The 17,971-nt window shown below is 36.4% G+C and overlaps 1 protein-coding gene across 6 annotated transcripts in view; it reads left to right on the top strand.

The window, feature by feature from the left end:
- Positions 1–17,971, top strand: part of NME7 (NME/NM23 family member 7) — a 271,885-nt gene that overhangs the window by 104,424 nt on the left and 149,490 nt on the right. For all 6 annotated transcript variants that reach the window (XM_036098031.2, XM_036098026.2, XM_078077927.1 and 3 more), the window contains exons 8-9: positions 13,957–14,021; positions 16,290–16,358. In XM_036098031.2, coding sequence (XP_035953924.1) covers positions 13,957–14,021; positions 16,290–16,358 — 134 coding nt within the window. The remainder of the gene's footprint in view (positions 1–13,956; positions 14,022–16,289; positions 16,359–17,971) is intronic.

Below are 17,971 nucleotides of genomic sequence, written 5' to 3'. Positions count from 1 at the left end.
TTGACTCATGTCTGACTGTTCTTGGCAGAATGGCAATGTTACTTGAACTCTCCTTTTTAGTGGTTTATCTGTGAATAGAATTATTCTGTTCAAGTGGTACATTTCACGGGGCATGGTTTAATGTGATTATAGATTTATAATAGATGTAGATTGTCTATTTGTATTGGTTAATGCCTGGGGCTTAATACTGCTTCCATATTTAGATCAGGATTCTTATGTAATCATGTAAAGCATTTTCTTTATAAAAAAAAAGTCCCTTTGAGGTACCTGTGAGATCAGATCTATTTTCATAAAAATAATCAGTTTATTTGCCTTTTAAAATATGGTGACATTTGCACTAATGGTGCAAAACCAGTGGTAGATCAAACTGCTGGTGCCTTAGCAAAATGAAGATAGTGGTAGCAAACTGTACTATATACTAGTAGTCACTGTATTTTTAACTATCATGTGCTTGCAGGAAAAACCACTTTCACTTAAGAATGTCCTTGATAAAGCAGTGAAAATTATTAATTTTATTAATTCTTGACCTTCAAGTATATGTCTTTTTAATATTGTGTGTGAAGAAATGGGAAGTATATATAAAACACTTCTGCTCCATACTGAAATATAATGCGATCTTTAGGAAAAGTACTTGTATAGTTGTTTGAGTTGTGAGCTCAACTAAATGGCTTTTCCATGGAATGTTGTGTTTACTTGAAAGAATGACTGACAAAGTATGCTTATTCAAAGTTGGGCATTTGGTATGAGTTTTTCTTGAAATAAGTAGGCCTATTATTTCAAAGAAATGGTGACCGACAAAAGTTGTTGCCAAAGATAAAAATCCCAAAGAAGGTAAAATGCAAATGAAAATCATAATTAGGATCTTGCAAAACTGTATTTACCACCTTAAGCTTGACAGTTTCCTAATAACTTACAGACTATTCTGATGAAATTGGTGGTGATGTTAACAAATGTGATTTTTTTCCTGATGTACTACTGTAATGAAAATAGTTAGCATTTGGAAGATCTGCATAACTCAGTGAACTAATAGTTTCCAAATGATCAGTATGTGATATTATAAAATCACACATGGGTAAAAGATTCTTCCAAATTATACCATAGACCAGTGGATTTTAATGTAACAGAGTAAAAAAAAAAAAGTTCATTGGTAGAAGTTTGAAATTATATGTTACAGTGAGCTTTTAAGAAATACCGTTTGTCAAATAAAGAAGAATGTATACATTTATATTAAAGGCTATTAAAATACTTCACTATTTTCTAACTAAATATACTTTAACCAAAACAACACATAGCAGCAGATTGAAAGCTGAAACAGATGTAAGAACGCAGCTGCTTTCTATTAAGTTAGACATTAGGAGATTTTTGAAAATGTAAAACAATGCCACTCTTCTCATTAATTTTTTTTGGAAAATCTAGTCATTTTTCTCACAAAATATTTATATCACCATGTAAAGAATTTTTGTTGTATTTAAATTAATAAATATTTAAGAATTTTCTTAATTTTTTTCTTAAATTTGTTCATTTATAACATAATAAATTTTGATAGATATAATCTATATAAATACAAGCTTTTTAAAAGAGTCTTTAATAATTTCTAAAAGCTAACGTGTCCATGAGACCAAAAGTTGTGAGAACTGGCCTATTGGATAAAACCCAAACCTCTAAATATGGTCTATAAGTACTTCTGTCATATGTCTTCTGCCACCTCCCCTGCCTTCTCTTCTGTCTGATTTCCCCTCCACCAGAAGAACCATGCCTGCTTTATATCCCTGTACCTTTGCTCAGTGCTCTGTTTGTCACGAACATCCATCTTCCTCCAGCTCTCTAAAGTACGGTCTTCCAAATGTCTCTTAGGGCATTTATCTTCTTAGGACATTATAAATTCTCCTTTATCTGAAATTAATATAACCACTTCAGCTTTCTTATACCTATTGTTTGCATGGTATCTTTTTCCATCATTTATTTTCAACCTACCTGTGTCTTTATATTTAAAATTGGTTTTCTGTTGATAGCATATAATTGGATCTTATTTTGTTAATTTATCTAAAATCTCTGCCTTAAATGGGAATTTTTAGTTCACTAACATTTAATGTAATTATGATTGGTTTTAGGATTACTATTTTATTATTTGTTTTCTATTCTCCCCTCCCCCATTTTTTATCTTTATCTTTTCTTTTTTTGGATTAATTGATATTTCTAAGAATCCCATTTTAATTTATTCATTGGCCTTTTAGGTATAAATCTTCTCTTTTCTTTCTTTCTTTGTCTTTTTTTTAGTGGTTACACAAGGACTTTGGGTCTCAAATTTCAGTGTATAACAGAATCACATGGAGGGTCTATTAAAACAATGATTTCTGGTCTATACCCACTGAGATTCTGATTCATTGGGTCTAGCGTTGGTCCTGAGAATTTGCACTTCTAACCGGTTCCCGGGTAATGTTGATGCAGCTTATTTGAGTATACATCCTGAATTTTCAGTCTATTTAAAATGTATTGAATTTTATTACTTCACATAAAATGTGGAAATTTTTCAGTTATAAAGGTCCATTTTCTCCCTCTACCTGGTTTGTGTTATATTTCTAATATGTATTACATTCACATACATTTTAAAACCATAATACAATGTTAAAATTTTTGCTTTAATCAGGCATATGTATTTTCAAGAAATTAAGAGGAAAAACATACTCTTGTATTTACCCACATATTTACCTTTAATTATACTTATCATTTCTCCTGAAGATCCTATTTTTAATCTTGTTTCATTTTCCTTCAATTTAAGTAACTTCTATTAACATTTCTTGAAGTAGGAGTTTGGTGAAAACAAATTCCTTTATGTTCTTTTATCTCAAAGTGTCTTTATTTTACTGTGATTCTTGAAGTGCTGGGCATAGAATTTCAAGTTGACAGTTTGTTTTTCTTTTAGCACGTTAAAAATGTTCAGCTGTCTACTGGCCTCCCTTTTTCTTATGAGAAGTCAGCAGTCATTGAAATTGTTATTCCCTATATACAATGAGTCATTTTCTCTGGCTGCTTTCAAGAGTTTCTTTATTTTTGATTATTAGCAGCTGGACGATGATGTACGTGGTGGTTTTCTTTACTTAAAAAAATTCTGCTTGTGATTGGTAAAAAGCATAAATTTAGATTCAATAGGTCAGCAAATTTGGAAAAATTCAGCCATTAGATTTCTAAATATTTTCTGTCTTATTTTAGGCTCCAATTACATGTATATTAGACTTTTTGGTATTGTTTCATCCTGCTACCCTGTTCATTGTTTTTAAAAAATTGTCTATCCTGGGGCGCCTGGGTGGCTCAGTTGGTTAAGCGACTGCCTTCGGCTCAGGTCATGATCCTGGAGTCCCTGGATCGAGTCCCGCATCGGGCTCCCTGCTCGGCGGGGAGTCTGCTTCTCCCTCTGACCCTCCCCCCTCTCATGTGCTTTCTCTCTCATTCTCTCTCTCTCAAATAAAGAAATAAAAAAAAAAAAATCTTTAAAAAATTGTCTATCCTTTCTTCAAATGGGATAATTTTTGTTGATCTCTTTTCAGATTGTTTGACTCATTCTACGTTGAAATTTCTTCTACTCTTAAGTCTCTTCTGAATTTTGTAGCTCAGATATTGTATTTTTCATTTGATTCTTTTTGCAGTTCTTAATCCCTGTTGACATTTCCTATCTTTTCATATATTTTGAGTGTATTTTTCTTTTATTCATTAAGCAGTTATAACAGTTACTTTAAAATCTTTGTTTTTTAATTGTAACATCTGGGTCATCCGAGGTTGGTCTTCATTGATTCTCTTTCGTCTTGGGGGTAGGTCATGTTTTTTTGTGTCCTCATATGTCAAATAATTTTGGATCATATCCTGAATATTGTGAATGAGATATTACAAAATTCTAGATGTCATCTTCTTCAAAGATATATTGGTATTTTAAATGCAACCAGTAAACTTGCTGAATTGATCAGACAATCCCTGTTTCCACTTTGGTGGGTAGTAACTCAAAGCTCCATTCAGTTCTTTTCATCTTAGCTGGGCTTCTTGGGAGTCTGCTCCATGTATGAATGCTTCAGTTTTCCCAAGATTTGAGCAACATTTATACACAGAAGTCAGGTTTTCCTCTCTGGATTTTCTTTTTTCTGGGATTATCTTTCTACTTACTTTCCAGTGTCTGTGGTTGCCTAAACCTTATCTTCTAGTTCTTTAAGTTTGCTAATTCTGTGGGCTTTCAGTCAGAGTTTTAGTGCATACTGTGGCTTTCCCTCAAGCTGACCACTGCAAAAACAGGGATCCCACTCAGTGCCTCCAGGTGGTTGTGTTTTTATGTTTTTTTCTGGAGTTTATAGTTATTATCTGAGGGAAGGTTATTCCAATAGGAGCTACTCAGTCATAGCAGAAACAGGACTCTCTTTTTTTTTTGCTTTATATATTTAAAAAGGCTACCTTTATCATGAGAAGAAAATAGCCACCAATATATTTCTCTAATCAATTGGGTTTCTTTTTCTTTTACATTTACCTTAACTTCATTTTGGATTACTGTTTGTATATGGCATGAAGTAAGTATGAACTTTTTTTTTCTCAGATCACTAAGCCAACATTTTTAAATAATCCTTTTCACTCTCTCTAACTTTAATTACCCCTTTGTAATTTGCCAGTATTTTCAAATTGTGTTCTGAAGAGCCTTAGAGTTACTTGGGTTTGCATCAAGCAGAGCTATGATTGCATGTCTCTTTGGTTATTTCTTAATTCAGTGAACAGTATTTGTTCAACACCTACTACATGCCAGAATTGTGCTAGGCACTGGAGATACAATGAGAACTAAAATGATCATGGTCCTTGCCTTAGGGAGTTATATTGTCCAGTGAATTTTACATACCTGGCTTCCACATATGCATTTCTTTTTTCTTATTAAACTTGTAGAAAGACAGTGAGATTTGGAGATACAATACTTTATGATATCAGGCAAGTTATCTATCCTCCAAAACCTGATATATTCTCATCTTTGTAGTGGAATAGTAGCCTCTGTTTAAGAGTGTTGTTTTAAGGATTAAATGGTATAAATTCATATTAAAGAGTTCAGTCCTCAGTAATTGTTAATTTACTTCTTTCTTTCCTAACTAATATTTTTCTGTTGATTAAAGATTTGGAATTTTGGTTAACATTCTCATATCCATTATCATCTGAGTCTTTGGTGCTAGTGGATTATCTAACTTCTTTTTCCTAACACTCTGTTGCTACAACTTTCTCAAATGTCTTTAATGTCAACATACCATCCTGCTTATGCTGAAGGCTATACCTGCACTCCCAGGGTCCTTAATCTCCTTTAATTCTTGACTATCCCTCTGTTCTAAGAATTTTCCTCTCTGTTTGATATGGTGATACTCCTGTAATATTTTTCTTCTTTATTTGCATGTACATCTCTATATATCTTTCTTTATTCATTTTCATTCTTTAATTTCTAAACTTTAAATAATTTCTGAAAACTCATTCCTACCAGGTTTTTTGTTTTGTGTTTTCTTTCCTCCTTTTTATTATTTTATTTTATTTTTATTATGTTATGTTACTCACCATACACTACATCATTAGTTTTTGATGTAGTGTTCCATGATTCATTGTTTGCATATAACACCCAGTGCTCCATGCAATACATGCCCTCCTTAATACCCATCACCGGGCTAGTCCATCCCCCTACCCCCCTCCCCTCTAAAACCCTCAGTTTGTTTCTCGGAGTCCATAGTCTCTCATGGTTCGTCTCCCCCTCTGATTTCCTCCACTTCATTTTTCTGTTCCTTCTCCTAATGTCCTCCATGCTATTCCTTATGTTCCACAAATAAGTGAAACCATATGATAATTGACTTTCTCTGCTTGACTTATTTCACTTAGCATAATCTCCGGTCCCATCCATGTTGATGCGAAAGTTGGGTATTCATCCTTTCTGATGGCTGAGTAATATTCCATTGTATATATGGACCATATCTTCTTTATCCATCATCTGTTGAAGGGCATCTCGGCTCTTTCCACAGTTTGGCTATTGTGGACATTGCTGCTATGAACATTGGGATGGATATGACCCTTCTTTTCACTACATCTGTGTCTTTGGGGTAAATAACCAGGAGTGCAATTGCTGGGTCATAGGGTAGCTCTATTTTTAAATTTTTGAGGCACCTTCACACTGTTTTCCAAAGTGGCTGTACCAACTTGCACTCCCACCAACAGTGTAAGAGGGTTCCTCTTTCTCCACAACCTCTCCAATATTTGTTGTTTGTTACCTTGTCAATTTTTGCCATTCTAACTGGTGTAAGGTGGTATTTCAATGTGGTTTTGATTTGAATTTCCCTGATGGCTAATGATGATGAACATTTTTTCATGTGTCTGTTAGCCATTTGTATGTCTTCTTTGGAGCAGTGTCTGTTCATGTCTTCTGCCCATTTTTTGACTTGATTATTTGTGTTTTGGGTGTTGAGTTTGAGAAGTTCTTTATAGATCTTGGATATCAGCCCTTTGTCTGTAGTGTCATTTGCAAAAATCTTCTCCCATTCCATGAGTTGCCACTTCGTTTTGTTGACTGTTTCCTTTGTTGTGCAGAAGCTTTTTATCTTGATGAAGTCCCAAAAGTTCATTTTTGCTTTTGTTTCACTAGCCTTTGGGGATATGTCTTGAAAGAAGTTGCAGTGGCCAATGTCAAAGAGGTTACTGCCTAAGTTCTTCGCTAGGATTTTGATGAATTCCTGTCTCACATTGAGGTCTTTCATCCATTTTGAGTTTATCTTCGTATATGGTGTAAGAGAATGGTTGAGTTTCATTCTTCTGTAATAGCTGTCCAATTTTCCCAGCACCATTTATTGAAGAGACTGTCTTTTTTCCATTGCATGTTTTTTCCTGCTTTGTCAAAGATTATTTGACCATAGAGTTGAGGGTCCATATCTGGGGTCTCTATTCTGTTCCACTGGTCTATGTGTCTGTTTTTGTGCCAGTACCATGCTGTCTTGGTGATCACAGCTTTGTAATATAACTTGAAATCAGGCAACGTGATGCCCCCAGCTTTGTTTTTCTTTTTCAACATTTCCTTGGCGATTCAGGATCTTTTCTGATTCCATACAAATTTTAGAATTGTTTTTTCCAGCACTTTGGAAAATGCCATTGGTATTTTGATCGGGATGGTGTTGAAGGTATAGAAGCTCTGGGCAGCATCGACATTTTAACAATGTTTATTCTTCTGATCCATGAACATGGAATGTTTTCCCATCTTTGTGTGTCTTCTTCAATTTCTTTCATGAGCATTCTGTAGTTCCTAGAGTATAGATCCTTTACCTCTTTGGTTAGGTTTACTCCGAGGTATCTTATGGTTTTTGGTGCTATTGAAAATGGAATCAATTCTCTAATTTCTCTTTCTACAGTTGCATTGTTAGTGTATAAGAAAGCAACTGATTTCTGTGCATTGATTTTGTTTTTTTTTTTTTTTTTAAAGATTTTATTTATTTATTTGAGAGAGAGAGAGCATGAGGGGGGAGGGTCAGAGGGAGAAGCAGACTTCCCGCCGAGCAGGGAGCCTGATGTGGGACTCGATCCCGGGACTCCAGGATCATGACCTGAGCTGAAGGCAGTCGCTTAACCAACTGAGCCACCCAGGCGCCCTCTGTGCATTGATTTTGTATCCTGCCATATTATTGAATTGCTATATGAGTTCTAGTAATTTGGAGGTGGAGTCTTTTGGGTTTTCCACATAAAGTATCATGTCATCTGTGAAGACAGTTTGACTTCTTCTTTGCCAATTTAAATACCTTTTATTTCTTTTGTTGTCTGATTGCTGTTGCTAGGACTTCTAGTCCTATGTTGAACAGTAGTGGCGAGAGTGGGCATCCTTGTTGTATTCCTGATCTTAAGGGAAAGGCTCTCAGCTTTTCCCCATTGAGGATGATATTCGCTGTGGGGTTTTCATAGATGGATATTATGAGCATGAGGAATGTTCCCTCTATCCCTATACTCTGAAGATTTTAGTCAGGAGAGGATGCTGTATTTTGTCAAATTATTTTTCTGCATCAATTGAGAGGACCATATGGTTCATCTCTCTCCTCTTATTAATGTGTTCTATCACATTGATTGATTTGCTAATGTTGAACCACCATTGCATCCAGGGATAAATCCCACTTGGTCGTGGTGGATGATCCTTTTAATGTATTGTTGGATCCTATTAGCTAGGATTTTGTTGAGGATTTTGGAATCCATATTCATCAGGGATATTGGTCTGAAATTCTCCCATTTGATGGGGTCTTTGCCTGGTTTGGGGATCAAGGTAACGCTGGCCTCACAGAATGAGTCTGGAAGCTTTCCTACTGTTTCTATTTTTTGAAACAGCTTCAGGAGAATAGGTATTATTTCTTCTTTGAATGTTTGGTAGAATTCCCCAGGGAATCCATCAGGCCCTGGACTCTTGTTTTTTGGGAGGTTTTTGATCACTGCTTCAATCTCGTTACTGGTTATTGGCCTCTTCAGGTTGTCTATTTCTTCCTGTTTCAGTCTTGGTAGTTTATAGGTTTCCAGGAAGGCATCCATTTCTTCCAGGTTGCTTAATTTATTGCCATAGAGTTGTTGACAATAATTTCTAATAGCTGTTTCTATTTCCTTGGTGTTAGTTGTGATCTCTCCCCTTTCATTCATAATTTTATTAATTTGGGTCCTTTTTCTTTTGGAAAGTCTGGTCAGTAGTTTATCGATCTTATTAATTCTTTCAAAGAACCAGCTTCTAGTTTTGTTGATCTGCTCTACTGTATTTCTGGTTTCTAATTCATTGATCTCTGTTCTAATATTAATTATTTCTCTTCTAACACATGGCTTAGGCATCGTTTGTTGCTTTTTCTCTAGTACTTTAAGATGTAGAGTTAGCTGGTGAATTCGGGATTTTTCTGTTTTTTTTGAGTGATACCGCCTTTGCCGTATCCCATAGGTTTTGGACTGATGTGTTTTCATTCTCATTGGTTTCCATGAATTGTTTAAGTTCTTCTTTGATTTCCTGGTTGACACAAACAAACATTTTTGAGCAGAGTGGTCTTTAGCTTCCAAGTGTTTGAATTTCTTCCAAATTCTTTCTTGTGATCGAGTCCCAGTTTTAAAGCATTATGGTCTGAGAATATGCAGGGAATAATCTCAGTCTTTTGGTATCAGTTGAAACCTGATTTGTGACCCAGTATGTGGTCTATTCTGGAGAAATTTCCATGTGTGCTCGAGAAGAAGGAGTATTCTGTTGTTTTAGGGTGGAATGTTCTGTATATATCTATGAGGTCCATCTGGTCCAGCGTGTCATTCAAAGCCTTATTTCTTTGTTGATTTTCTGCTTAGATGATCTGTCTATTGCTGAGAGTGGAGTATTGAGGTCTCCTACAATTAATGTGCTGTTATCAATATGACTCTTTATTTTGGTTAACCGTTGGCTTATGTAGAAGGCTGCTCCCATGTTGGGGATGTAGATATTTACGATTGTTAGATCTTCTTATTGGATAGACCCTTTAAGAATGATATAGTGTCCTTCTGTGTCTCTAAGTACAGTCTTTAGTTTAAAATCTAATTTGTCTGATACGAGAATTGCTATCCCAGGTTTCTTTTGAGGTCCATTGGCATGGAAGATGGATCTCCATCCTTCACTTTCAGTCTGGATGTATCTTTAGGTTCAAAATGAGTGTCTTGTAGACAGCATATGAATGGGTCCTGTCTTTTTATTCAGTCTCCAGCCCTGTGCCGTTTTTTTGTGAACATTTAGGCCATTCACGTTGAGAGTGATTATTGAAAGATATGAATTTATTGTCATCATGTTGCCTATGAAGTCCTTGTTTCTATAGATTGTCTCTTGTAAATTTCTGTTCTATATCACTCTTGGGGTCTTTCTTCTTTTATAGAACCCCCCTTAATATTTCACGCAGGGCCGGCTTAATGGCCACATATTCTTTCAGTTTCTGCTTGTCCTGGAAGCTCTGCATCTCTCCATCCATTTTAAATGACAGCCTTGCCGGATAAGGTATTCTTGGCTGCATGTTCTTCTCGTTTAGTACTCTGAATATGTCTTGCCAGGCCTTTCTGTCTTGCCAGGTCTCTGTGGATAGGTCTGACGTTATTCTGATGTTTCTCCCTCCTTATGTAAGGAACCTCTTCCCCCTAACTGCCCTTAAGATGGTTTCCTTGGTTCTAGGATTTGCAAGTTTTACTATTACATGCCGGGGCATTGGTCTGTTCTCCTTGATGTTGGGAGGGGTCCTCTCTGCCTCTAGGACACGAATGTTTGTTTCATTCCCCAGATTAGCGAAGTTCTCAGGTACAATTTGCTCAAATATATCTTCTAGTCCTCCCTCTCTCTCCTCCTCAGGGATCGCAATAATTCTGATGTTGCAACGTTTCATGGTGTCACTTATGCTAGGCCTCCTCATTTTCCTTCTTTTCTATCAGTTTGTTTTCTAGATCACTAATTCGTTCTTCTGCCTCATTTACCCTAGCTGTTAGTGTATCTAGATTAGATTGGATCTTGTTGATAGCATTTTTAAGTTCTGCCAGTTCAGCTCTCATTTCTGCCCTTAGAGACTCTATGTTGCCATTAATCAATTTCTCCATTCTAGCTATCATTTTCATAACTGTTACCCTGAAGTCTATTTCCGACATCTTGCTTATATCTAATGTCCATTTGTAAATCTATGGCAGAAGTCACAGTCTCTGGGTCTTTCCTATTTTGGGGGTTCCTTCTCTTAGTCATTCTGTTGAGTGGTTGTTGAGGGAATGTACAGAGTCCAAATTATTGACCACAGCCCAAAAATGATGCACCTGTTTTATAGGGACCTTAGGGTTGTTGGTCTCTTGTTCTCCCAGCCTGTCTTCTGGGAGAGGGGTCTGCCGCAGTGTTACTCAGGCAACCTTGTTTGGGCAGAGTTGCCCTGCCCCCTGTGGGGGGGAATGGGCTCAATGAAAACCGGTTTTCGGGGTCTTTTGTTCTCTGGCGGCTTTCCCTGGCAGCTTTCCATGTCTCTTCCAAGAGTCAGAGCAGAAGTGACCGTTTCCAACCCTCTGCCTCAGAGCAGAAAGATCTCAGTCTGTTCTTCAGTGAGCTCTCTAGGCCACACTGTCTCCGTTTCTGTCTGTGCTTCTAAAACTGCAGCGTCCTGGGTTTTGTGCCCCTCAGCAGCACTCCCAGCCCTCGCTTCCAGATCCAGGCACCTCTCTGCCCTTTGTGCTTCTAAAACCGCCAGCTGCCCCAGTTTGCAGGCGCGGCCCTGCTGCTCCTGGTTTCAGTCCGGGGCACTGCCCTAAAGTCCTTTCCCACACTGCTACCCATCTGTGAGTCTGTGCCCTGTCCCCAGCGCAGGAGACTTCGTTCACCGGTGGTGCAGGATCCCCACGGTTCCCTCCCCCTTCCATTTATCTTCTGATATCTGTCTGCGGAATCATGCCTCCCTGCTTTATACCTCAAAACCAACCATCAGCGATATTCTGTTTGTAGAGATCCAGACTTATCTTCTTACATCTCAGGCCGATTTCATGGGTTTTCAGAGTGGTATGATAGATATCCAGCCTTGCCGGATAAAGTAAATTCGGGGCACCGGTTGGAATAGGGTCCCCTACTCCTCTGCCATCTTTGCCCCTCCTTTTCCTCTTCCTTTTGTCAAACAAGCAGACCTCTGTTCTCATCATTTCAGCTCTAACCTGTCTGCACACCTCATTATAGCCCTCTACCTGTCTAGCTATTGGAATGCAATCCCTTATCACCTATATTGTGTAGGGAGTTTATTCACTCATTCATCAATCATTTTTTAGCCATTGGATATGCTCTCTTCTCAAATACTGATCAGTGTTCTGTTCTAAAATTCTGTTTCTATGTTCAAAATGTTTCACTATCTTTTTCCTTAATTGTTGTTTCATAACATCCTTGGAAGCTTTCTGAATGTAATCTGAAACTGGCCCCTGAACTCAGAGGGGTGGGAGAGACTGAAGAAACAGGAAGGCCACTACAGTTTGGTCGGTGGCTGTTTTAATAAGCAAGGAAACTTACATACAAGGCTTGTCTTAGGCAGCAGCAAGGCAAGTGGATTCCCGCACCCACGTGCCAAATCTTAAAAGTTTCTATAGAGGTCTTAACTGGGTTCAGTCACACATACCCTGAAGTATTATGCATCATTATCTCAAGGCTGTGTCCTTGGAGCAGCCTCTGGGAGCAGGAAAGGCAAGCAGAACCCACATTCCAAGGGCAGGGAAGGGGGTGGGGAGCCCTCCAGTGCCTGGGTCCAGCTCACTGGTCAACTGGCAATCATGCCATCTTGATGACCTTCCCCAGGAGATTAATCAATTTGTTTTTATTAGTTGTTTTCTTCTTAAAGATGCTGTCCATCTTTCAGTCACTTGGACTCAGAGAACCTGTATTCCTTCATCTTCACACTCTGTGTCCAGTTTAGTCCTGTTAGTTCTTGTTTGGAAATGTCTTATATTCATTACTTCTTTCTCTAGTGCTGCCATCCAAGTCCAGTGAGCCTGCTAGATGGTTTCAAAAGCCTTTGTTATTCTGTCTTTTATTCCTTTTTTGCAGACCAGCTTGCCTGTCATTATTACATCAATAATATTCCTAAAACGCTATTTTGTCCTGTGTTCTGCTCAACGTTTTCAGTGGCTCTCCTTTTTTTTTGGCAGTGTTTCATTTGGAGGAAAAATATTCTGATGAAACCCCAGTGTTGACGTGAATTATTGTAATTATAATGCAACTTAAATATGTCCAAATATAAAACTAAATATAAACCTTTGCACATGCAACTGTGTAACTAAAGCAATTTACAAATTCATTACAAACAAGACTATAAAATGAATAAAATTTAACTTAACAACTTTGATAAGATAAAGATGTTTGACAAAACTCAGTCACTAAGTCATGGATATGGTAGAATGCTCTGAGTTGGCATGGGTCTGTTCTACTTCTGAGGAACCTTTGTTTCTACAGCATGCTCTGGTATCATTTGGCCTTCACTTGGTACAAATATATCACTTGAGAAATAGGTCTATCGTTGTCTTTTCTTTTTTTTTTTTCCCATCCCTCAACCTACTACAATTATAATAGCACTACCTGGCTATAGTAAAATAGTAAAAAAAAAAGTGCACACTCCTTGGTGATTTGGGGTACCAAATAAGCATCCAGATCATCCAAAATATATGGGGTAAGTGTGTGTGTATGTGTGTGTGTGTGTGTGTGTGTGTGTGTGTGAGAGAGAGAGAGAGAGAGAGAGAGACAGGGAGGGAGAGAGAATTTTAGTTGACTTGAAAAAAAGAAGCTTAGAATATTTTTATACTAAACTAAAGGAATCTCAAAATCAGTCCCAGAGTCCCAGGATCTACAGGCCGTATTATAAAAAGCACTGGATCAAGTCTCTTTTCCTTTTCAGCTTTTTTTTTCTTCTTTTCTACCTTCTTACTGTCATGTGAACATGCTCACATTTTCTCAGATCTGTGCCTTCTGTCCTTTTATAACTGCTTCTCCATATAATCCCATCTATCTACAGGCTTTAAGTACCAATTCATGCTCTCATTTCCCCTTAAAGCTTCTGCCACCCCTTCAATTATAATTTGATTTTTCTCCTTTGAACTCATCCTTGGAACTCCCATATCCAGTACTTTGGCATTTCATTTTTTTGTAATGTTAGTTTCAGTTGTTTGATTTGCATATTCTCTACATCACTAGACTTCAGGCGCTTTAAGGCAAAATAGTATCTTAAAGGTTTTTTGCATAATCTTCAGGATCGTTGTTGATATTCCTGAAGCACTTACTGAGTGAATCAAATGATTACTGGTGATGCTTGATATTAGAGATTTAGTTCCCCTTGGAGAAATATGTGATTTCTCTGTATAGAGTGTAAGCAAAGTACTTTGAGGTAGAAAATTTGCATTTCTAAGAAACTAAAATACCTTGAAAATTTTGTATTTTTGCACTCGTTTGTTCTGTATTTTCAGGACTGCTGGGAAAGATCCTCATGGCTATCCGGGATGCAGGTTTTGAAATCTCAGCTATGCAGATGGTAGGTAGTTTGCAATAACTCATAATCTATTGACAGATTTCTTTTTTTAATGTTTTATATTGAATTTTCTCTGTGCACGTGTGAACTCAACACATTAAAAATAAAAAGATATAGTTACTGAACTTGATAACCTTATAATCAAAAAATGTTTTTGAAATTATTTTACCAATACAGTCTTTCACTGAGGGAACTAAAATTCAAATCATACACCTAATTTAAGGTTATAAAACAGGTTTATACAGTTCCTGGAACTTTGGTTGCAAAATAAATATAGATGGAAACAATGTATTTAGTTCCTACAAACAAAAAATAGAATTGAGTAGTTAATACTGAGCTCTCTGTTGTTTGGTGACTAAGAAGAGAATGGAGAAAGAGAGTCAGTTGAGATTTTCCCCTTAACTAGGACATTTTGCTGGCTTCTGGGCTTTCCCTCAGAACTTTCTTTGGAGTTAGCACATTTCAGCTTCTGTTGGCAGTCATACCACTTGACCTCCAAAGCCCACAACTGTTCAAAATTGCCTAGTGGATGCATTTATAGGAAACCTTTCACTGAGGAAACAACACCCACTTCTGTAGAGCTCTCATACCTTTGTGCTGTATTTACCAGTGCACTTGACAAAAAATTGGGTACAAGTTGTAATAGGAATCAGATAAACAATTTGGGTTTTACTATGTGTGAAGACAGCAAGTTTATGCTATTTTGATAATGAAATACTGACTTTGGAGCTGAGATTTTTCTTATCAATATAATTTATGTGTTCTTTTCCTGAAAAGGAACTGCTTTTGATTTCTGCTAAGTCTTAGGATCATCCAAAATCAGTGGTTAGGGTGGGAACTGGGATTCTGACAGTTTTGTGTCCCTAATTGGTAGGAATGCCCACAAATCAAAAATAGGGCAGAAATATCAACTAGTTTGCAGAGTCATCAGGGAAAACTTGGAGACTAATGAGAAAGTAGAAGAATCTTACCTAGGATTATAAAGAAATTGTTAGCCAAAACGTTCTGAAAGTATTAGCTTGGTGATGTATTCATAGGACTGTAGGACCTGCTTTAAAAATGTGTGTTTTGTAGAAAATTTAGATTTAAACATTGATCTAACTCTAGGCCCTCAACCTAGCATAGCTGGCCAGAGTAGGTGCTTGGTGACAACAAGAATAATAATTAAGAAAATGATTGATTGAACCTATGGGGGAGGCATGATAGTTTAGTGGCAATCACAGTCATTGAGTTTTGGAGTCAGGAAGCTCTATTTCTGAATTGTCGGTCAGCTGCCTTTTACACTCATGGGTCTGCTGGCCAGTGAGAACATGATTTGCCTCAATGGATTATTTTAGGAATTAAATGAAATAACCTTAGGCAATGCCTTGTAGAATTTCCAGGGCAAATTATAAGTACTTAATAAGTTATATATTCTATTATTTTGTTGTATTAAAAGTACAAGTTGTGGGACTGTAGGCTAAAACACTGAAATCAGACAAAATTCACTACCTGTAATAGTTATGTTGCCTGTGAAATAAATCCTCCCAGTTTGAATTATTGCCCAGGTAGGCAGAAATTTCTCAGTGATCTTCAATTCTGGTGACAATAAAGAAACAAAGTAGGGGAGAAAATAAAATTGTAAATTCTGAGGCTATTTAAAAAAACAATTTAAGGTCTTAGTTCTTGAGACCCTAGAACTTAATGCAATTTTATTTTTAACCAAATTTGAATCCAGCCTGGAAATGCTTTACTATGAACCAGACTAGGGATTTTTCTGAATGCTTGGGAGGAAAAGGGTATTATTTTTGGCTGCTACAAAATCTGAAGTACTTTTCATTAGTAATATTTCTTGGGCCACTAACCTATCAGTAAACAACATGACATTGCATATAAATTTTGTGTGTGTGTTGAGAATGAGGTTTTATTCGAAGAGAGGTATAGTGTAGTGGGTAAGAGCATGACCAGTGGGGTCAGATTGCTTGAGATGGAACACAGATCTGAAGGTTACATAACCTGATGTCATGGGGTCATTGTGAGGATTAAATGAGATGATGGATGTACAGGTCCTAGAACAGTGCTTGATACATTAAGTACTCAATAAATGTTATCCATTTTTATTACTGATGAGCTAATCTTTAACAACACTTTTTCAGAGTACTTAATTTGTGCAAGGTTTATATTTTAAAGTAAAGAAAATATATCCAAGAGATCATAAATGCTGAGTGCTGAGTGTGGTTCATTTTATGTTCTTTTGGTGGTTGGCTTATGTTTTGTTTTGTTTCAATCCAGTTCAACATGGATCGAGTTAATGTTGAAGAGTTTTATGAAGTTTATAAAGGAGTAGTGTCTGAGTATAATGTAAGTATCAAAGTAAATGTAAAGCATTGGTACTGAAAACAGTTTGTGTATCTTAAATCTGGGGGATCTCAGTATAGTTTATAATCATGAAAGTATTCGTGAGTCTGCCAGTTGCCAGCTGATTATACCCAGTGACTGAGGCATTCTCACCTCTGAGAGCCACTGGATCAGTTTTTAAAATATCTTACTGTTTCATTTGTGAAACAAAAATATACCACAATGCAGAAAAAGAAAAATTGCTGGGATATTGACGCATTTGGACATTCTTTATGAAGTTTATAATATTCTCAGAGTGGAAGACTCTCCAAAATGCTTTAGAAAGTTAAAAGCAAATAGTTACAGTATAACACCATAGCATTATTTAACATCTACTTTAATGATATAAATGCAGGTAGAATCATCTGAAAATGTGACTGAGACTGAAGAAATAAGAAGATTTAAAAGGTGTTGGTCAGAGGGCAATGAAATACATTCTTGAAAACAAATGACTATATTTGAATAAGCCAAATATTGTTCCTTAAAATAAAACATAGTAGATATTTGATCAAAATTAGTTTCCTTCCCCTCTTTATAAAATTATCTTAGATACATTTGTGCTGGTGGACTGCCTCCTCACCTACATTGTTTTACAGAGTTTGACTTTTTTTTTTTTTTTTTTTTGCATAAAGTTTACTGTTCTTGACAATGAGACTAGATTCTCCTTCTCACTTCTCTATGACTTTTCCTTTCAGCCTTCCTTAAAAAGGACAAATGCACTGGTCTGAGAACTGGCCTGAGCCTTTGTCTTATTTAGTCCTACAAAGTCAAGACTGATTGTGAAATCTATTTCATGTTCAGTGTACTGGTGGTTTCCACCGTTATTTAGAGGAGCCAGAGTGGTTTTCCTTCTGTAACAGCTTACTGAACCTTAATCTTATGAGCTTCTTCATTTAGTTATGCCTTTTCTTAAATGGAAGAATTTTAAAATGTGTTATCACTTAATTCAATAGAGACAGCAGTTTTCCATTTCTTAAATCTCTCTTTTATATATTTTTTCTTTTATTTGTTCAATTTTACTTTAAAAAATATGGTTGAAAACTGCTACCTTCCTCCGTTCATGTTATGTTATAGCTCTACTGTGCATAAGATAAACCCATGGAGACATGTCTTTTGATCGTCAGTTACATTCTCATACAATATCATGTAGTATTGAATTTGGTAACAAATAGTTGAGGGCACTATTGTGCGCATATCTGAGATGGGCTATATTTCCCTTTGGAAAATAACTTTAAAAAACCCTTCATCTCTGACTTATTGTCTCCTGTATTGTGCTTTAAAATACTATACATGTAATTTATTTTTATGTAATATATATTTACTCTTAGGATTTTTTTCTTTTGATTTGGGAAATTCTAGAGTAAAAGTAAAAAATCACTGGGTGGATGTGTCATTTTCCTTAAGAAATCAGGAATTTGAATGACAGTAGCAATATCATACTGTAATGTCAGGATATCCCGGAATAATTGGTGTTGATGTGCTTTCTTCTTTCTGATACTCTCAGTAAGATACTGTCTGTAACTACTATTTAAATCTTGTGATATTAATAACAGAGTCTACTTAAGATAAAGAACATA

The sequence above is a fragment of the Halichoerus grypus genome, chromosome 7, assembly GCF_964656455.1.
Source record: "Halichoerus grypus chromosome 7, mHalGry1.hap1.1, whole genome shotgun sequence".
NCBI lineage: Eukaryota > Metazoa > Chordata > Mammalia > Carnivora > Phocidae > Halichoerus > Halichoerus grypus.
Note: the sequence above shows the minus strand (reverse complement) of the source record. Positions and strands in the feature narration are given on the sequence as shown.